This window comes from Megascapheus bottae, chromosome 12 (genome assembly GCF_031878675.1).
Source record: "Megascapheus bottae isolate mThoBot1 chromosome 12, mThoBot2.hap1, whole genome shotgun sequence".
In the NCBI taxonomy this organism is placed as follows: Eukaryota; Metazoa; Chordata; class Mammalia; order Rodentia; family Geomyidae; genus Megascapheus; species Megascapheus bottae.
The window spans coordinates 5,432,364-5,455,418 of record NC_143520.1 but is presented as its reverse complement, the minus strand read 5'-3'; the positions used below and the strand labels follow the sequence as shown (position 1 = coordinate 5,455,418).

Here is a 23,055-nt window from a genome sequence, read left to right as displayed (position 1 = left end):
AAATGAATATCGGGGAAGCTTGATATAAAGCTAGGGCTTTGCTCACTGCACCGTGCTTCTCCCACCACTCCTCCTCCCTAAGTGGTGGAAAAGACAAAGGCAAGGAAAACATAGTGATATGAACTCAATCCAAGTCCTGGGGCAGGGGACTCCTATACTTTGAAGAGGTCTCCTGTCTTGGCCCCTGTATGGCCACCAGTACTTTCACTGTCACCATGGCCATTAGGGGATGACCTGCACTGGGAGACTAGACACACAGAAAGCCAAAACACAAAAGCAAGAGACAGCCTTCATCTCTGATCCACAGAATTCTTTTAACCTCCCAATTAGACCTGACAGGGGGACTTTCCTGTAGCTTCTTCCTGCATCTGAAACATAAATCTGTCAATCTGCCTTTGAAACCCACCTGGGAAATACTAGAGAGGAATAAGTGATGACACTACTGGCTTGGTGTCATATGGAATTCAGAGATCTCTCTAAACTACCTGCTATACCCTTTCTATCAGCATTCTTGGCATACATGTATTCTACGAAGGGTCTATACTAATATTAGTGGAGACAGTGGGGCAGGAGGGGGCGGGATTCCATCTTGCCTACAAATAGAACCATGGAATTAGACTTTTTAGCCAGGTGCGGTGGCTCACACCTGTAATCCCAGCTACTCAGGAGGCTGAGATCTGAGGATCACAATTCAAAGCCAGCTCAGGGCACTAAAGAACATGAGACTCTTATCTCCAGTTAATCACTAGAAAACAGGAAGTGGGGCTGTGGCTCAAGGGGCAGGGCTGTGGCCTTGAGCTGAAGAGCTCAGGGACAGCACCCAGGCCCAGAGTTCAAGCCCCATGACCCACAAAAAAAGAAAAGTTTTCTATATTTTCCTGAAAAGTAATAGACTCTTGATAGATAGAAGAATAATACAACTATGTCACTGGAAAGTCTCTTGCGTTTTTTGTATTTGTAGATTTTATATATATAAGTCAAAGCCTGTAGTTTAATAAGTATATTTGGGCTAAAGTTAATCAGCTAGTCATCACACTAGACTGAAAACCAATCAAAACAAGACAAGATAAAACAAACAAACAAAAAAAAGCAGGGGCCGGGAGTTTGAACTAATGATAGAGTGCTTGCCTAGCATGCATGAAGACCCAGGTTCTATTCCTCCATACCACATACATAGTAACATCCAGAAATGGTGCTTTGGCTCAAGTGGTAGAGCTCTAGCCTTGAGGAAAAAAATCCCAAGAACATTGCTCAGGTCCTAAGTTCAAGTCCCAGGACTGGCAAAAATAAAGAGTAGAACAAAAGAGGAATCCTTCATTCTTACTTAAATATAATATATACATATGTCTATTCTTACACAAAACCAATTGTTGCTTTCTGACCCAAATTAGAAGGTCTATTGTTATCTCAACATTAATTTAACTCAGCAGTATTGCAAGTTGAGAGTGGAGATAAAGAGCCATACTCTCCTACCTTGTATTTGTATCACAAGGACATCTACTTTTCTTGAACTGTCAAGAGTTCTGTCATGCAAATCCAAATCTCAGACCAAGAGCCTTTTTGTCATTACCAATAAGGATTATAAGTTTTCTTCTCATAAAAATACTTTGGTGGAAAAATCTTTTAAGGGCCTACTTCTAAATAAATATTAGTTTGTAGACTACAGTCCTATGATCTCAAAAACGGTAGCTGTGGTCCAGGCCGAAGACTCAGGTTTCAAATAAAGTATTAGGTTGCAAATAACAGAATGCTTCAGCACTTAAGAACTTACATAGTTCTAAAAACAGAGGCTTAGGACTCAGCATAATATTCCACAGTAATAAAGAAGTATAAATGAAAGATTTGTAAATATAGCCCTTATTATTAGGTTATTCTATTAAGAAAAAGTGTAAAAAGGTGTAGCACAAAAAAGTAACGTTCTATCTATATCCTTAGTCATATCCCATGAACAGAGGCACAAAAATGAGATTGCGAGGTCACAGAATGTGAACATCCTTCAACGTAAGTTTTCTTCATTTCCAAGCAATTGAACCAATCCAAAGTTACCCCAACATTGATAGATCATGCATCTTTCCTCATATTCTCACCTTCAATGAAGGTTATCAATATTTTAAAATTTTAAAGTATAATACACAAATAATGATTCGCCTTTATGTCATTATTAAGTTTCATTTCTTACTTCGTTATTGCTGTTGAACATCTTTCCATTTGTTTATCGGTATTTGTCTCTCTTCTGTGAGTTGTCCATTTTATTGATTTTGGGGGTTTATTTCTTATATTTTTTATCAATTTAATGAAATATCACATTTGGCTATCATGTAAATTGTGCATATTTTCCTTCTTGTCCATTGTTTGTCCTCTCAATTTGTCTCTGGAAAATTCATTCATTTCCAGGACAACTCAGCCACCACTATCTCTGCCAAGTTTTTCCTGATTTGTTTGGCAGATAAATCATTCTTTCCATGTATACCCCAAATATCTTTTGCATACTTCTCTGTGTAGAATAATTATTTTAAACTTTTTTATTCTCAGCAAGAAAGTATATCAAAATGCAAACCAGTCTAACATTATAATAGATACACCTTTGAATATGATTTAATTGGTTCTTCAAAAAGTAAATACTTTCACAAGGTTAAGAATTTTCATACTTATTATTAGTTCTATCATGCTATCTTCCACGTAGACCCATCCATCTTCAACTGAATTTGAACAATAACCATGGAATGTGCCCAGTTCAGTCAGTGCTCAGTAGAGAAAATATGCCTTTTCTCCACGGAGTGGCTGGAAAGCGAACAAGGGCTGGTAATAACCCCCTTCCAATGTGGCTTACTCATGTGGTCAGCAGGAGGGTTAGGTGGTAGCTAGGATGCCGGCCAGAACGGCTGCTTAGGAACCTGAGGTCTTCTCTACTTGGGTCTCTCTACTGGGCTACTTCAGTTTCTCACAGGTTGTGAGTTCTAAGAGTAGTGATTCTAAATTATAGGACATGATATCAGCCAGTCTGTTGGGGCCTAGGCAGAAACAGACACAACATCATTTATGCTGTATTCTTTTTGTCAAAGCAGAGAAGGGATTTGCCTGATTTTAAGAGAAGTAACATAGACCTTCATTTATTGATGACAGGGCCTAACAATTTGAAGCCATCTTTAAACAATTACAATCATATTGTACATTCACATTTTCCAAAACTATCAAAAGAGTATCTGTTATAATGTATCTGTCTCTATTCTTTCCCAAAATATGGAGGATGACTCTTTCTTGATGTGTCACTTGCTGTCTCAGCACAAGGAGATGTGTAGTGTCTTCATGGCCCTTCAGCTTCCGCTATAGATCCCAATCTTGATCATGTTACTCTTTGGTCTCTATAGCTATAAAAATGTCTCCTTCTAGAATCATGATTCTCTAATAAACCAAGTTACATTAACATATTAATTGTTTATGTTTGTTTGAATTTCTGTTTAGCAAGAATAAATCACAGTGACAAATTGTGGGCTTTCTAGAATACACTAGACTAACATTTCTGCTATAATCTGCATGTCTACCCAAATTTGATGTAGTAGAAATTTAGTCCCTAATACAACAATATTGGAAGATAAGGCTTTTGAAGATGTGTTAGTTCATGAGTTCTCTGACTTCCTGAATAGACTGACGTTATAAATGAACTTGACATATGGAATCTGATACACATACATACATGTTACAAAATGTCTCTAATGAATAAATATTATTCTAATCACATATCTTTAAAAATAAATCCTTAAAAATATTTTATGGAAGGTGAAAAGTTACTTAAAATGGGAAAAATACTAAGCAAGTATCTACTATGAGACGAATGATAAACTCCAACAACTTAACAATAAAAAAAATGAACTGTCCTTACAACTGAGCAAAGAAATACCCTAGTTATTTTACCAAATAAGATACACAATAGGCCAGAAAGCACATGGAAAGACATTCCAACTTTATTCATTATGAAAGAAATAGAAATAAAAATCATAGCGCAAGGCCACTGTATACCAATTGGGTAGCTATATTTATTTTTTAATAACAAGCTTCAATAGTGTTTTGAAACTAGAAATATTTAAAATTATTGGTGAAAGTGCTAGGGAAAATATTTTAGTGTTTCCTCAGAATCAAACATAAACATATCATATGACCCATCGATTCTATTACTACATTCTAAGTAGAAAGAACTAAAAGGAGGCACTCAACACCTACATCTCAATGTTCACTGACTCAAAATTGGAAACAACCCAGGTGTCCACAAACAGGTGAATAAAGAGTGTAGTATATTTTAGCATTCTACTAGAAAAATCTTTTGAGATCAAGGCTCAGGCTGTGATTGTCCTGACCATAGTCCACAGTTCAGTCTTCTCTCCCCCCAAATATGAATCATTTGTTCTAAAAAATAACATTTTCATACCTGATCTTATAAAATAGGCCACAGTAAAATGCAGGCACATAAAAAATATTTTCAAAGATTACCGATAGGCTATGTATATAAGGTATAGCTGAACCACATATGATTTATGCTTGGGTTCTATTCTAAGATAACTCATTATGTCCATGAAAATATTTTAAAATCAGTCCTAAAAAACCCAAGAATTGGGAACGTTTCAGATAAGGGATAGCCATGTCATTATTATTACTTATTCAAAATGAACCCCATTCTAAGGCCTGCACCAATACATACAAATCTTGAAGACATCATATACTAACTGAAATAAGCCAGACAAAGAAACCAAAACTATCATATGATTCCAATTATTTGAGGGACTCATAGTAGTAACAATATGTGATGAGAAATGTACTCATTATCTTGTATGTAATGTACTGTTACTTTGATAATAAAAGTAAATTTTAAAATGGAGTTTGGCCTAGTGGTTAAAGTGCTTGCCTAGCATGCACCAAGAGCCGGGTTCGATTCCCTGGTACCACATACATAGAAAAAAAGCCAGAAGTGGTGCTGAGGCTCAAGTGGTAGAGCTCTAGCCTTGAGAAAGTCCAAGGACAGTGCTCAGCCCCTGAGCTCAAGCCCAGGACTGGCAAAAAGAAAGAGAGAAAGAAAGAAAGAAAGAAAGAAAGAAAGAAAGAAAGAAAGAAAGAAAGAAAATTTGATTATGGATTATAAGTCAAAGTAATAATGGGAATTACTCTTTGAGTATAAATTTTCTATTTGGGATGAAGAATTATATTGTGAGTGGAATTAATGCTACAGAACCACAAATGGTTAAAATGGCACATTTTATGTTATGTTCATTTAAATACCATTGGAAGCATTTTAAATGCACCTGAATACTTCACATAAACAGCCATAAACCTCACTAACTTACGTAAGATAAGTTTCAAGAGTTTTAGCTTTACTACTAGTATGTTCTATTCATAGTGCATTCATTTCTAGCTCAGGAAACAGGAATAGGTCAAAAATAAGGCAGAGATTTAGTTAGAACTAGGAAACCAGTAGACTTATGATGGACAAACAAGGGGTGAAATGGTGTAGATTTTAAATGCTCTGAAGAGTCATTCTTCAGTGAAGGCCAATGTCACATATCTACAAACACAGGAGGTAGTGCCCAGGACTTTTCTTGGCCCATACCATCCCCATTGCTTCAGGCACTAGCAAGGTAGCTGCAAGATTGTCTGATAAGAACATTCTCGGCAGCATCTTCACAGTACGTTTACCTCTCCTTTCCTGCCTATGTCCACTTCGGGTTCATCTGCCATAAGCAGAACTGGCAGACCTTTGCCTGGCATAATTCTACATACCACTTCATTTTCCTGAATGTTTCTTTTTTTATATAATATTAGGAGACTTTCTTTTTGGTTTCTTTCTCAATAGAAACAATTTGAGCATGAACTGGGAACCTAGATGTCTTTGTAGAATTAAAGTTTTTTTCTTCTGATAATTATGTTTTTTTTAACCACTAGAAATCATGAAATGCTTTTTCCTTTGGATATTCCACTGGGATTGTTAAGTATACTGTTGAAGGCAAAGTAAAATTTCCAGGGCACAGACATTACCAACATTAGTAACACTCATAAAAATTCTGTTTCCAAAATCATTTTAAGTGAAGTAAGCCAGACCAAAATAACATAGGGTTTAATGGTTTCCCTCATTTGTAATAATTGGTACACATCTAGGACTAGCAGAGGATTACAATAGCTCAAAACCTAGGAACATAAGGTCATGTAGGATGAGACAAAATGAAAGGATCTCTAGGATATGGAAACAAGAGCTTTCTCTTCTGTTTGTTGTTGTTAATGTACTGTGTTATTTCTCTTCTCTTTTGTTGCCCTTTGGTTAATCTCATATTGTTAGTGTATCTGACTTTGTTACCTGGTATATTGTATATATGTTTATTTGTTTATTTGAAATAGGAAAGGGAAGGGGGAAAAACAAGATGATTGGAAAGGGGTGAGGAGAGGGAAATGGGGAAAAAACATGAGAAGGGGTATCAATGTGTAAGAAGTAATGCACCTACTACCTGGCAAATGTAACTGTAACCTCTCTATACATTACCCCTACAATAAAAAAAATAAATTTTAAAAATTGTGTGTTTCCAGAATATTTCCCTTTCATATAAATCACTAAATTTTGAGATGAATTTCAGTGGAAGGTAAAAAATAACATCACTTTTTCTGTTAAAATAAACATCCAAATTACTCATATATTTATTATTAGCATGAATAATTATGCCACATTTCCTCTTGAAAGCCACATGTACATCCTTCATCATCACATTTCTTTTTAGAAGTGTGAAGAATAATTGTTATTGTCCTAATTTTCCAAATGTGTATCTTGAGATAAGAAGTTAAATGATTTCCCCAAATTAGAATAGACTCATCACGGACTCCTACACCCTCCCTATAACCCATTTATGGAGAGTTTTTTCTATATAATTAAAACAAAGTTCAACACCTTATGCATAGAGACAGACTTGGAATCAACACTAAATGTTTATTGATTCTTGAACTACTGTCGTCCCTACCCTTTGAAAATCCCCCATTAAAACTAACTTGGATCTAATCATTTTCTGCTACAGGTTAAGGTTGTACCCATCCAGGAAGCATAGTAATTAGTAAATGTTTGAATTAGTTATCTATCCATTTGCAATACAGTTAAAAACATTGACAAATCTGAAATAGATTCAGATTCTTTGATAATTTCCTTTTTTACATTTTAGAAATACAGTTATATAAAAATTAGTTCTGTCTGGAAAATGACTGTGCTACTTAAAATGTCTCGGGTTGTATGACTCAGTTGGTGTGGCAGTTAGGGGGAGGGAGTATGAGAGATGGACATTAAGAAGTAATGCCTAAAGGTCTAGAAGCCAAAATATTCATTTATTTTTTTATTTATTTGTTTTGCCAGTCTTGGGCCTTGAACTCAAGTCCTGGGCACTGTCCATGGGCTTTCTCAAGGCTAGAGCTCTCAAGGCCACAGCACCATTTCTGGCTTTTTTCTATGTATGTGATACCGAGGAATATAAACCGGGTCTTCGTGCATGCTAGGCAAGCACTCTACCACTAAGCTAAACTCCCGGCCCCCAAATACCTATTTATTTAAGAGTCCATTTTCATACACTTATATACAGAGACAGAAAATGGCCCAGAATCCCTTGCCACTTAATTGTAAGATCATAGTGGACATGAAGCCTGATCTTTCTTGGTCTCTCACTTTACAAGTGAAAAGCTGTTAATCCAGAGATCTTAAATTGTAGGTTCATCACCTTAGGGACTGGTGTAAAAGAATAAGATGTTTAGAATCTCTGATCTCAAGTTTTTCCAAGGAGGATGATACCTAGGTGAATTTGAGTATGCAGATCTGAGCATAGGAGCTGGGGGTTGAAATATTGCTCCCATTTCCAAAGCTTTCCACTTGGGCTTGCATAGAGAGAAGAAACACAATTTAAGGGACCCCACTACCATGAACTTCCACACCCAACATTTGTAATTCATCAGTGGGCCAAAAATTCTGGGTGGCATGACTGGGTGGCATGAGGGCTGGAGAAAGGATGTGGTTTAAAGTCCAAATTAGCTTCAGCAACAGTTGATACCTCTAAACAAAAGAGATAAGACCGGGAAAGCAAACTTCCTGGAGTGAGAGAAGACTGAGTTTCCAAGTTCATGGGATTGGCAATCTAGACAAATCACACTTGATTGTAAAATAAAAAGACCTTGAATTGACAGTTGAGTTTACAGAACAATTACCCCAAAACATGGTGTAATTATGGATTACTACCTTGAAGCCCAAGTAGCAGAACAAGGAGCTATTGAGCAGGAATGAGCAATTCTTCAGGGCCAATTCTTCAACTTCTCTTTCTGATTTACTCAGTTTTTACCATTGTCCAATCAGAAAATCACTGTCTATATATCAGATTCAGATTATACCTGCTTCTGAATTGGAAGTGATAAATTCAGCCAAAATATTCAAAGACACCTGTAATAATAAAGTATGAAAAAACCAGAGCATCCTGGTAATTGTTTTACTAGGATTTGATGAAGTTGTCAAGGAACTTATCCCCAAAAGGAAAAAAGAGACTTTCTGAGAAAAAGAATATTCAAGGTGCAGGATAAGAGCCTAACAGATTTGTGAAGCAAGAGAAGTAGAAAGTACAGATGTACCTCAGCAAGATGCAGGCCTATCGGAAGAACACAAATGAGTTGGTTGAGTGGGAATACAGATGCTAGAAAGAGTAGAGCAGGGGCCCTGTTGAACGTTTCTTAGGTTAAGCAGTCCTCTTTGTTCTAGGCACCTGGCATGTCTCAATCATTTCTGTTGCTACAGATTTGGACTTTATCAGTTCATCCTGGAGACAGTGTAACTCCTCCTCTTTTTCAACAAAGGAGTTTTGTTTCTTATGTCTTTTAATAACCATCCTTTAGATCAAAGGAGGGGAGGGGCCAGATATGTTTGATCTCTAAGGCACAACAATCATCTGAAGCAAGGGTGAAGAGGGGTGATAGTGCCTTCCCCTCCCCCCAGCGGCCGACCCCCCTCCCCCCGTGTTATTGTTCAGGATCATGAAGCTTAAAGGAAAGGAAATGGTGCTTGTGCACTTATAGCCAAGTTATACATTAATTCAATGTTTATTTCTGGATTTTTGGTTTCCGCTTCTTAATGTTTTATTCCCTAGTCTATTCTATCTTAATTGTAGAACTGAATCCTTACCAAACCTCTTTGATCTTTACAAAGAAGGTCAGTTGCTTATGAGCGTTATGACTGACAAGGCCAAGCAGGCTACATGAAAGGGCTCCACCTGTCTTGAACCTTTTTTTGAGTTTGTATTTCACAAGCTAAGTCACAAAGCAAGTGCTAAGAACTGGAGCCCTACATGCTCCTACCTCCAGAGGTAAGGGACTGTCTGCTGTATTACCACTTCCTCATACGTCCTCTGGGAGGTCAAGTCCAGATGCGGAGGGGGGGTTCTGCCGTGTGAGTTACAGCTGAGGCAGATGTCTGGAAGAGTCTACACACACTTTCACAGAACTCTAAGTCTGATGGCCTCCAGAAGTCATGAGATATATAACAATTATGAGGTATATAACTGATAGTGTTTTGCATTTTGAGCCGTAGGTCCCACATCTTCATCTGTACCCCAAGAATTATGTAGCTGGCTTTGACCTTACCAGAATCGCATTGAATATCAATTTGATGCTATTTTCAGTCTATTAACTAAATAACTTTAGCAAGTCTAATTTCAAAAAATTCTGTGCACAAAATCATGTATTTTTATATCATCAGGGAAAATAACCTCTAAATTATTCTTACTAGAAACAATCTTTAGAAACAATCATTTTATTGTTTGACACTGTCCTCTATGGAATGAGAAGATTATGAATTCTTTTTTCGCCGAGGTATTCTTTGGTACTATATTAAAATAGTTATAACCACTGATACCAGAAAAATCAAGAAAAATGATATGAAACAGCTTTTTCTTTTTCTTTTTTTGTGTTAGTAAGTTCAAGGCCTTGCATTCAAACCACAGGAATAAAAAGAAAGAGAGGGAGGACCACAGAAAGAAAGGAAAGAAGTAAGGAAGAAACAAAGAAAAGAAAAAAGAAAGAAAGCAAAAACTTTGAATCTCCTTTATATAAGAGTATCTTACCTTGAGCTTGGCCAAAAGAAGTTCATGGTCATGAAGCAATTTCTTGGTTTCATCTTGACTACTCCCAATTTCTAGAAGATTTGGTTGTGATTCAGCCAGTTGAAATTGTATCCATTTGCCACACTAAAAATAAAAGTGAAATAAAATGTACTTTTAGTTCCTCTGATTCTTTCCTTCTCATACTTCCCCCTTTTAATTCCTAGTTATACTGGGGACATTTTCTTCTTTCCATAGAGGTGGGCTTCATTTAAGTTGAGACACTAATCAGTCTAATACAAACTGATGCTGGGTCTTGTTTTACTTTTAAAGTAAATTCTTCTCTTTTGGATTTGAACTTTTACAATTCCCATGAGGAACACATGCAGCAGATTATATATTATTGAAATTATAAAGTCACAGACTAACTTATACAATTGTATTCTCACAAAACCAAACTCCATAAAAATAGTGAAATTTTCCACATTGGATATGAGCTTCATCGTAGATCAGACAGTGGGACTGATTTTCCATTAAGACAGATTTTCCACTTTAAACAACTTGAAAACTATTTCTTACCGAGAATGACAGTAAAGAAAGGAAATTGGTGAGAGGATAGCAACAAGTACTTAGTTTAACTGAACATAAGGATTTTAAGAACTTTTCCTTTGCTCAATGCATCTGTACATCTCTAGCTCTCCTATGTATTATACCCTACACATTACAACTCATTCTGCTCCAGAATGCTTCCAATGTGAGGGGAAAGTAACACTCATTTAAGTAGTGAATGTGCCTCTTTTCCCTCACTGCTCAAATCTTCAACTGCTCAAAGCATCCTGAAACCACTTACAAAGAATCAATTCTCAGTGCCTCTTCTTCAGGCAGAAGAGATGGACAGTGAGTTTTCCTGGATCCTATTTACAGAGAAACACATCTCAACACACTGCCAAGTCCACATTCTGTGTTTCTAGAGGGTATCTAGATGATTAAAAGTAATCATTGTCAAGTTCTGTGTACCTGATATTAATTCTCATATCACCATAAAATTTGCTACAATTAAGTTAAATTGAGCACACCCTGCCGCCCTTGCTCTAACAAACAACCGCAATAACAACAAAATGGAGAAAAGACCATTTAAGTAAGCTTTCTGGGGTTCTGCAAGTCCCTTGCTGGTAGGTACCAACTTCCTTTGGTTACACCCTGAGAGAGCGTTAGGTAGTGAGTTGTCTACAGCCCAGATGGAATGCTTCAGAGGATTTTCACCGGGCGTTTTTATAGGAAATAAAATCCTTGATGTCTTCTTCCACCTAAAGATGTGTGTTCATCCTAGCAAATGGGCAAATTGCTAGACTTAAAACACGCATTTAAGCTGCAAGAACTTTAGCTTCTCCTTAAGCGTAAGTGGATTCATGCTGTGGAAGGGTCTTCGTTGCTCCACAGTGTCAAGATGTAACAGTGCCTCTGCCATGTCACAACCAGTGCTGTGGGGGGCACCTGGCAGAGCCTTTCACCGGGGAGTTCCCCGAACTCCATCATGCTCAGTACTGTACCACCTTCTCACCTGCCCCACCCCACCTTGGCATGTCCACTCAAAACGCACACATTGACACCCCCCCCCAGCCTTCTTCCATCTCTTCAAATGCAGTCCTGACCTCTCATCACATAGGCATGTCTTTAAAGACCAAAATTAAGTGTTTATAGTAGAGTTTATTTTGTCAAGCTGGCAAAAACAAAAAAAAAAGGAAAGGAAAGGAAAACTAGTAACATGCTGAAACTTAGAAGGTTCTTGGAGTCCCGGATTTAAGAAAGCAAAACACTTGCTGCGATGTGCTCCATGAAGCATCTTACTGACCTCAGACACTCTTACTTGGTGTTCCATGTATGGTAAAAATCCGACAGTCACACAGGAAAAAGAAAGTTGCTGGCTTACCTTTATGACAGCTATCACGAGTTTGGAGTCCCCAGCCTGCACAACGACTGAACTGGCTGTTGTGGTAGAAAAGCCCACGGCAGGACCTCCTTGTCCGGCCATGACACTGGAGAAGCAGAGTTTATTCCTTGGGCAGCCTCTGCACCGATGCCTGTCTGCTGTTCATTTCAGAAAGCAAACACTGGGGTCACTGGGATTCATTCAGGGAAAGAGCTCTGTTCTCACTGATTGCTCTGCCAAAAGGGAAGAACAGGAGTTTAAAAATAGACAACCCCATTGAGTTTATCATGAGAGACACAGCGAGAGGAGCCATCGGAGAAAAGAGCCACACCCCGTATGGTAACACTAAGTGGCTGTTATTTTTGCCGTTATCTGCAATGTGGAGGGACAGCTTCAAGCTCTTTGCCTATCAGCTGGTGTTTGATAGCAAATGGAAAAAAAAATCACATCCTGACAACCCAAATTAGTTTTGCCTTTGAAACTAAATAGTTGTAACTATGGACTTTGAATCCAGCAAATCATTGACCTGGATACCAAGATTTTTTTTTTCTTTTGAAGTTTCTCTCACATGAAAACAAACCACCAAAAATGTACTTTCTTTAAAGTTCTGGTGTTCGTTTTGGGGTTAAATCACAAAATTGCTCCAAAAGTATTTTTAGCTTAATCTGCTTTTCTAAAAACAAATGCTGATCTTTGCCAAATGAAGTCTGTGGAATGATCCCATTTTCTGAGAGCCTCAGATTTCTTATAATCTGTGGTCAGATATCCTTATTGCATCCACAGCGCTCTGAGTTTCTTAAGGGCAATTAAAATAGTATTTCAACCACATGTATCAAGAGGTACCTATTATTTCAAGAGTTCTTCTCTGAACAATGCTTTTAAATCCAGTTTTCATAACTACTGAAAAGCAGAACACGTTTTGGTTGCCTTTTAATTGCAACAAGAAAAATTGCTTTGTAATTTTAACACTGTCTATATTTTGTTGCACAGATTTTAAAAGGATAGTCTGGTAATTCAGGTGACTACAGATTTGGTTTTTATTCTCCCCTTTACTCCCAGAGCAGGAAAACTACAGCCAGCTTTAAATCACAGCCCCAAACCATCAGATTAATCCTATTGCTAGAAACTCAGCATGTGTCCTAAGTTGTCTATGATATTAAGTAGCAGCTGTTGAATTCCCTGTCAAAGAACAGCTGAAAATAACTCTGAAGTCTTGGACAGAGGGCAGAGGGCAAACACATGAGAGCCACAAACTCCAAAACTGTTGGAACCATCACGAAGTTGTTGGAATCATGGCACAGAGCCAGAGTGAAGGATGCAGCAATAAACAATGTTCAATAAATCCTCTTGTGATACAACCCTCTTAGCTTAATTGGAAAGCATGTTCAGGTTCATGGTGCTGTTCAGAAGTTTGAGTGAGCAGCATTGCTGTGTTCTGCTAAGGTTCAGAGTAACATTCCTGATAGAAGGAAAGAGGGTTGTTAGATATACTTGGGGTATTTTGTTTGCGTTTTGCTTTTGTTTTGTGCTAGTATTAGGGCTTGAACTCAGTGCCTAGGTGCAGTCCCTTCTTCTTTTTCATTCAAGGGTGGCACTCTACCACTTGAGCAACATATCCATTTCTGATTTTTTGGTAGTTAAATGGAGTTAGAGTCCAACCAGGAGCCTTAGATCTTGCTTTCCTGAATAGTTAAGAGTTTAGGCATGAGCCACTAGCACCCAGCTATACTTGGATTTTGAACACCTATTTTTCTTTCCCAGAGTACTGTGTACTTTTGATCCTGCTCTTCTGCCCTCCAGTAAGAAGAAAATTACCCCTGGGCCCCAGATTCTTGCTGAACCAAGTTCACCTGTTGCTCTGTGGGGAGTAGTTAGAGCAAGCTTGGCACAGAGAATGCCAAAACACTCTACAATGTAGAAAATATGACCAGGTTTTAATGGATGCCTACCTGAAGAGCTTGCAGGGAACCAGCTATCCTGGAATGTTAAAGGCAGGTTCCTCCACTTGAGCCGACATGAAGTTGATCCACACAAACTGAAGAAGATTGATAGCAATTAGCTTTGAACTAGTTACTCTCAAGTAAAAGAGCTCAGTGCCTTTGTCACAGAATACTTGTACTCTAAACCAGAATGTACAAGGACCAGTGCTTAAGTTATTATGTACTTCCCAAGCCAGAACAACAAACAGCACTCAAATATTCATGTACTTTCACCCAAAGTTAATCCCATTGCTCAAAACTGTGTATGTCAGAAGTTGCATAAAAATCCTGGAAAGAAAAGGGGTGTTTGGACAGCAGGCTGCAAAAAACTACAGGGTGAGTAAAGAGTGGCTCTCTCCACAAACCCCTTCAAGAGGGATGAATGTGCAAAGGTTGCAGAGGACAGAATGGAACTTCTGAAACGGCAGGCTGATCACCCAGAAAGGAAGAAGAAATGAAGAAGAGAGAGCATGTGGCTCAAGTTCTAGTTAATCACAAGGTCTAGGGGAAAAGGGAATTCAAAGCATTTAAGAGTTTGTTAAAAGATTAATGCAGTTACTCAGTAACAAAGGTAGTGCCCTTTTGTGTGTGTCCATGACCTTTCTTTCTCTCAAAATAGATTAGGTGTAGGCTGTTGCACAAAGAAAAATGCTTTCTGACTTTGGTGGACTTCAGCAATAAGGCAAACTGCAGGCATGCACTGGAGTAAAGTTTTATTTCAGATTTTTGGCTTTACAAGACTTGACTCAATTCCTCCCTGCTTGCTTTCTCTCCCGTTTTATTTCACTGTTAGTCCTTCCTTTCACAGCCATGTTCATCAAAACTCTGCATCAGCATCTAGTTTTTCCAGAGTTTGACCTAGTTTTCTTCATCTAGAATAATAATTACAAGTTGCTCTGTGAACTCCAATAAACACTTTGAAAAATAGTTACTAGGAAATATATTATAATGAAGAAAATTTGTACACTCTATTTTTAATGTGAAAATAGTAAAAGCCTTTTGAGTGAGTTTATTTATACTTTGCCTACCTTATCACCCCCTAAAAAAGCAAAACAAAACAAAATGAGAACCTTACAAGTATTCTCATGCCTTTGATATCTGCAGAAGATTTTGCAAAAGTTATTGATGCCTTCTTTGTTTATCCCTCTGGAAAATGCCGGTTCCTATACAAGCTGAACTTTAGTGAAATATTCTCTGTGGGAATCAAAAAGTTACAAGTGGATACATAGAGTTGAAAGTAGCATCTTTTTCCCCCTTTTGATAAAGAATTTATTAACATTGATTTTCACATCATATTTCAAATGTCATATTTAACAAACAAGTATTAAGAAGGAAATTTCAATCACTGGCAAATAGATTTTAGAATATAATTAAAATTAAGATGAGGATTTGTATGTCATAGATACATATTAATATATGTAATAAAACATTATAGAGTATATAGCCCATCATAGATTTTTATATCTATGTGTTATGTTTATATCTCCAAGACCATGTCCATAACATTGGGTACCCAAATATTGAGTCATCACTCTTGGATCTAATATCCACATATTAAGGATACCATGCACCTTTTGTTCTTTTCACCACAAATTCTGGTGGGGTTGTAGAGAAAGAGGAACCCTACAGCACTGCTAGTGGGAATGTAAACTAGTTCAGCCACTCTGGAAGGTAAACTGGAGGTTTCTTAAAGAACTGAAAATAGACCTTCCCTATGGCTCAGCCTTACACTCCTAGGCATTTACCCTGAGCATCATAACCCAGGCTATGATAAGGGCACCTGCTCAGCTATGTTCATCTCTACACTATTCACAATAGCCAAGTGATGGAAACAACCCAGATGTTCTACTGCAGATGAATGGATACAGAAAATGTGAGATACACACACACACACACACACACACACACACACGCAATGGAATTCTACATAGCTAACAGACAAGATAAAATAATGGCATTATCTGGGAAGTGGATGAAGCTAGAGCACATCATATTGAATGAGATAAGTCAAGACCAAAGAAAATAGCATCTTTCAAGAAATACAAAGAGCTAATAACTTGAAGACCATTTCATAAGATTATGTTTCAACTCTATCACTGGGTATGCCACAATACTTTTTTCTCTGCTGGAGTATATATTGGGTCTGTTTGAATTTTGGCATCCTGGGTGTTTTCCTTAATCAGTACTCTTATTAAGTTGTATTCAACTTTATGAAGATACATTAGATAGAGCTGGTACAAAAAAATCCAGTCAGTCTATTTATCTAGATGGAAAATTCAAGTCAAGATTTTGTCTGCTATTATCATGAGAAGTAGTAATACCAGCAACCAGTTATTGATAATAACATCACACCAGTAAGCAATTTACTGAATAAGATACTCCTGGCCCAACATTTTCTGTCTGGCTTTCAAACTATTCATTGTCCTCCTCCTTATCTGTACAATCACATATACTATCATTCTCAGATCCCCAAGGTAGCTTTTCTCTGTACCTTAACATCCATTCTATCCAGGACTATTATCTCTTACTACCTTTCATCAAACCACGTTTCTTCCATCTTTGGGGACCAAGATGAATGATCCCTTAGAAGTAGAAATATTTACCTATATTCCTCTTTCCTCAAAACATTATTCAAATTTTAATAATTATATACTGATATTATAAACTTGTGTTACTTTCTGATTATTTGACATTCATTAGTACCTTTTTTCAGCTATATTCAGAAAGAGCTTTGTTTATCCAGAAGGAAACAGCTCTTCATTCTGGATCTTTTCAGATCTCTTCACAGGGTGATTGTAGAGAGAAGAGCTGCTTTACACAAAGACCTCAGAGGAGATCCTGGCATTTCAGAAGTATCATTAACCGTGTAGTCTAGGAGCAGTGTTGATGCTCATTAATGCTTTATTGTCTGACCAAATTACATGAACTGTATACCCCATAGCCATTTATTTATTCAGTATTTATCCACATAACCAATAGTTATGGTTATCAAGCATTATTATACAGCAAATACACATCTATTAGGAATATAACATTAACAAATTAAAGACATTTCTATTATTCCAAAACTGTGACTGAGTAAGAAAAGTAGATCATAAACAATGAAATAAAGAAGCAAGAGAAAAACATTATGATAAAAGCTGAGAAAAAAGATACTTGGTAATGAAGGTAATGAACGGTTTAAATAGGAAGAATCACAAAGGTTACAATTCAGAATTACCCAGAGAAATCAGAGGATTCTATTAAGGTACTTCTAACTAGAACATACTCACTACAGGAATAATATAGTGCTAGTGATTTAACAATAAAACAGTTGAATCCTACAACCTGGGAAAGGCAATGAGTTAGGAAAGCGCACTTTAAAGTTAGATTGCTTTATCTCTTTGTGCCTTCATTTCCTCATAAATTAGGATAATAGGACTATTTATGTCATAAAGGTTTGTTGAATAAGACAGTACCTGTAAAACACAGTAATGGCTGGAACAAAGATGATATTCAGACAATAACATATTATTTCTAAGATAACAATACATACTAAGAAATTTTCTAAATGTAGCCACTATAAAAGTTGAACTTAATGTCTAAATTAGTTGAACCAAAGACCACAATAGAGGCTGGGTGCAATAGCTCATGCCTGTAATCCTAGCTACTCAGGATGTGGGGAGAAAATAAAAAGGCTGTGGTGTGTGTGTGTGTGTGTGTGTGTGTGTGTGTGTGTGTGTGTGTGTCAGAGAGAGAGAGAGGGCGGGGGGGGGGGGAGAGAGAGACTGTTTTAAGAGGAGGAGTCCATAAAGGTATTTTTAAAAAATGAGCACCGAGACCTGGATTAGTGGAAAGAACAAGGCATGCAGCTATCTCAGGGAAGAACATTCCAGGCCACTGGAGTATGCTCATTATATTTGAAAAGTATCCAGAAGGTCACTGTGGCTGGAGCTAAGTGAGGAGGGAAAGGAGAGGTTGAATTTGGGATCTCAAAAGAGAATGGCCTTATGTAGACAGCCTCTGGGCAGGTGCTTTTAGACCTAGGGGTGGGGAATGTCTAGCCCCAAAGCCATCATTGGCCCACAAAAACATTTGGTATATGATGACACAGACACTTTTGCCTCTCATATGCTCCTTTCTGGCTGACTGCACCCTGTCTGTCCATGTTGTTAATTTTGTATGGCCCTTAAATAATGTTATATTCACACAGCCCTTGGCACAAAATGTTTCCAACCCCTGCTTGGGTGATCTTGGTTTAACCTGTTGCTCTGATATAATTACTTTTAAGGTCTTTGGATGAGGAAAGTACTTAATAACTCTACTTTTGCTTTTAAGCCAAGGTGAAGACTTTGTAATTATTCTGAGTTCGCAAGTTATTGCCTGGCTTTCATCCAAAAAGGTATCATTTGACTTAATGTTGCCATAAAAACTGTGCAGAAGAGGTTGACAAAGTCAACCATGGAATGGGGGGGGGAGTGAAATCCATAGTACCCCTGCTATATAAATTGGACACACACTGCTTTGTGATATTCCATTATGGACACTCAAGGTTTAGTTAAGAGGAATGACATGTTTAAAAGAAGAGGACTTCTATTGACAATTATAGTCTCTCTGTACATTCACTTTTATAGATTTCCTTACAATGAAACATTAAATGGTATATAAATCCTTAGCCTCTCCATGAGATCTAGGGAAGTAATTATAAACAAGGTTTATACCAAGCAAATATTCACATTTATAAATGGGGAGGAAAAGCAAAAATACGGAAATAGATAAATAGATAAATCAGCTGGTCAAAAGATCCAGAGCGCCCGCATCTATTAGATAACTAAGCAAAAATATGGGAAACATTATCAGTAGTTCTCCAATTATTATGTAAAGTTTTCCTTGAAAACCCTTTCAAGCAATGTATGACCTTAAAAAGAGTCAAAAATCTATGCAGATAACAGTGAAAATGTTCATTAAACACATGGCTATATGGGCAACTTTTCAGTTGAGGAATATGTATGATGCTTGGCAATAAAACACTTTGAAAAATTGCTGAAAGGCTTTCATGTGCCAAATTTTTTTTAAATTATATCATGTATTCTTACCTGTGTTGAGCTGTACCCCTTGGCTTATAGAAGTCCTCTTTGTATAATCAAGTATCATAGAATTTGCCTTCACCAGGCAGGCAGGAGATTTTATGGAAAAGAGGACTTTTAGGGAACATAGGACTCTTGGAAATTTGCTTCTCTTTTGTTTTCCCTTACTGTGGATCAACTCCAGTGAAGGCTGATAATTTTCTGTCTCAGAGGAATCCCAAGAGCCATCATTCTGGCTGTGACACCACGGCTGAGCTATGTCTTCCCCCAATCAGCTATAATTGTTGCCAAGTTAAGTGTAATAATCTAATATATAAATCCAAGGACATAAAAAAATCAGATGCCCCATATGGCCTATCTGGTATCTATGGATTTTTACCAGGGAGCAGGTAGACTTGAAAAAAGAAAAAATTTAAAAATATTCAGGCATCGGGATCTGTGCATACAAACAGATACATTTTTCACATATCATGAGGCTATAATTTGGCAATGCTTGATTGGCCTTTCTCAGTTATACATGGACAGTATTTTCATGGTTTGTTGATAGGGTTTTGATATCAATTTATCGAGAGTTTGCCATGTCTGTTCTAACTATTTTTAAATTTTAACTGAGCCTTTAAACGTGACTGTAGGTGTTCTTGTGGTTAACTTCCTTGTGGCAAGTGGAAGCCTCTGGTGTTGGTGCTTGCACTCAAGTGCCTTGCTGAGGGACTGTTTGTTAATACATCTCTCACCAAGTCAGAGTACCCACATGAAAGTCAGTGGGTGTGACTGAGACTGCCCGGAAGGACAAAGAAGTTACTGACACCTGCAGGAAAAAAGATATTCATAGACACTAGCTTTTAGGAAAAACAGGAAACAAGATGAGAGACTCTCACAGAAACCTGGAAATCAAAAGTGGAAACAAAAGTAGCAGGCTATTGGCACCCCACCCCTCTCCACTAACGCCACCCTGAGCAAACTGGTTTCCTATCACCAAGTCCACCCTCATCAAAGAAAGGACTTCAAAAGCCAAGTCAGTGTGTATTATGTAGAGTGTAGATGCTATGTAGAGTTCCCATTGGCAAAGAGAACTAACAGCCTCACCCATTGTACACAAGGCTCTGATTGTCTTTATCAGCACCTCCTCTCCAAATCCACCGAGGCTTAGAAAACAGGCAGTCACCTTCTGGAGTTGGACTTCTCAACTACTTTGTATTCTAAGTTTATGTCCTAAATGATTACTTTTGTCATATGAATTGAAACTAAGGAGCTCACTAATGTTCAGGAAGCAAGTGAGTGAAGAATCCAAGCCACTTCCCTCTTAGTATCTTGACTCAATTCCAAAGGTGAAAAATTCTGTGCTGTGTGATCAAAAATTGTACAGATGTCCAGAGATAGCGATTACTCAGCTAATCCACAGAGCTGAGCATTCTCAGGGCAGAGTCCTCTGAGTTATAACACTGGCCTCCCAAACCCTAAAATACAGAACAAAAAAACCCTACAGAGTCCTGTCTTTGTTCTCAGTGACCTCCTCATATTTGTTATGATAGAAATTCCATCACTCTTATAGCTCTTCTTCCTACATTTAAATCAATTTTGTTGCCCTGCTTGGTTAATACTTACATAGGCTCTGGAGGTGATTTGGCTGTTACCACCAGTCCCACAGATCCAGGTAGACTTGACGGAACAGACCAAACAGATCAGATAACACTGATGGTAGAAAATGCCAACACATAGTAAGGCTAAATATGAAATCTCAGAGTACTGTAATGTGAGAACCTCTCTACCCAATGGCATCTGTAGACTGATTAGGCTTAAGAACATTTAGTTCATAGAATTTGATTTGCCACTCATTCCTGTCTTTAGGAGGGCTGGTAAGTAACCTGGCTAAAGCAATGGGACATTTCAAATTCAAGGATGAATTGAAACTCCTTACTTTTAAAACAATGACCTCATCTACTACCGAAACAATCCAGACTCGCAGCATTAGCAGCACTGGGGAATTGCTGGAAGTACAGAAAATCAGGTTCTATCCAGACTTACATGAGTTAAGAATCTTCATTCTAACAAGAACTCTTGGTGATCTGAAAGCAGGTTGTGGCCCATCACTGATTTAGAATGCATGTTCAACAAGTTATGACTTTACATCGCCCCATTCATAAGGAAATGGAAAGACTTGGAAAAAAGTCATATTAAATGAAGTAAGCCAGACCCAAAGGAACATAGGCTCAATGGTTTCCCTCATTTGTAATGATTAGTACACATCTAGGACTTTCCTAGCAGAGGATCACATTAGCGCAAAACCTATAGAATAAGGCTAAATGGAAGGATCTCTAAGGACATGGAAACAAAGGCTTTATCTTGTGTGATTGTTGTTTTTACTGTACTCTGCTACTTCTCTTTTTTTGCCCTTATGGTTAATCTCATATTGTTACTGTGTCTGACTTTGTTACCTGGCATATTGTATACACATTTATTAATTTGAAATAGAAAAGGGAAAGGGGAAACAAGATGATTGGGCAATGTGGGGGGAGGGAAATGGGGACAAAAACATGAAAAGGTATCAATGTGTGAGAAGTAATTCACCTAATACTTGGCGAATGTAACTGTAACCCCTCTACATGCTATACTGACAATAAAAAGAAAAAATGTCTTTAATGTAACTAAGTTCCTCCTTTCTAAATAATATTCATGTCATAACATAGGGAGTTATCTATGGTATATGTATGCACTCTAAACATTTTCTTGGAACCAAATAATAGGTAAGAATAATGAATGGGCTATATAGGCTTTCTAAAAAACCTATTTGGAGGACTGTTGTTCATAATGTGCCACATACAATACTCGTGCTAACGCTACTGAGGCATTCAGGTTTCTAGATCACCGTACAAAAGAGTGCTAATCTATTTCTTTATTTTTTTCTTTTTATTCTGCTGGTACTGTGGCTTGAACTCAGAGCTCATATCTTGGGCACTGTTCCCTGAACTTCTTTGTGCTCAAGGCTAGTACTCTACCACTTAAGCCACAGAACCATTTCCAGTTTTTTCTTTTTCTTTTTTTTTTTTTTTTTGGAGGCGTGAGTAGTTTATTGGATATAAGGGTCTCACAGGGACTTTTCTGCCTGAGCTGGTTTTGAATCACAATCCTCAGATCTGTTTCCTGAGTAGCTGGGATTACAGCCACCAGTGATACCTGGCTTCTATTTACTTTTAATGGGAAATTTATGTACCAAATGCAGTGGAATCTAGGGAAGTCTGGCTCTGTATTAAATATACAACGTTCCCCCATGGTTTCTGGTATTCCTACCCCAAGAATATTCTAATTATAGGAAGTTGTTCAATGGAAATAGTTACTAAGTATTAAATGCACTTTGTCCCTTTTGTACATTTTTTTTACATGTTGAATTACTCAAATGTAGTTACCTTCATTTGCCAATTTCTAAATTCTAAAAAAAAGTTCCTAATAGACATTGGGGAGCTGTTTGTGTAGAATGTGTAGAATATGATTTCAGTATCTTAAATATGGCTGATTATGTTCTGTTTCTTTTGTCCCCAAACATTCTCATCTTCTCTGTCTTAAAAATTGACTTCTAAGACTGGAGATATAGCTTTTTGACAGTAGATCCAAGGTTCTAGGATCAATTCCCAAAACAGGGGAAATGGCTTCTTCTTAGAACAAAGAAAATGAACCACTATCTACTGTAAGAAAACAATCACTTTTAACAATGAAAGATCTAGACAAAGGCATGAATTTTTATGCCATGCTGAGAAACAGTAGGTTTAAGGCTGATATAACAGAAATGAAAAGATTCTGTTTTCTAAATTACAAGTTTTTCAGAATGAACAAGTTACATCTCTGTTTTACTCAAAATATTTAAAAAGCAATGCTAGGAAAAATTGATTTAATAACATAATCTGAATAATTTAAAAAAGACTCAATTAATCAGGTTCCATTTATAGAGACCAGTCTGACTTAATTCTCCCTAGTCTGCATGAATGATCCGTATTGATAGA

The 23,055-nt window shown here is 37.4% G+C and overlaps 1 protein-coding gene across 1 annotated transcript in view; it reads right to left on the bottom strand.

Annotated features, from left to right (window-relative positions):
• The window catches only part of Ccdc141 (coiled-coil domain containing 141), a 162,874-nt gene extending 150,662 nt beyond the window's left edge, over positions 1–12,212 (bottom strand). Inside the window, exons 1-2 of the mRNA XM_090342542.1 lie at positions 12,016–12,212; positions 10,110–10,232 (exon numbers count right to left, since the gene is read on the bottom strand). Of these exons, the coding sequence (XP_090198668.1) occupies positions 10,110–10,232; positions 12,016–12,117 (225 nt within the window). The 5' untranslated portion in view covers positions 12,118–12,212. The remainder of the gene's footprint in view (positions 1–10,109; positions 10,233–12,015) is intronic.
• Between the last annotated feature and the right edge of the window lie 10,843 nt (positions 12,213–23,055).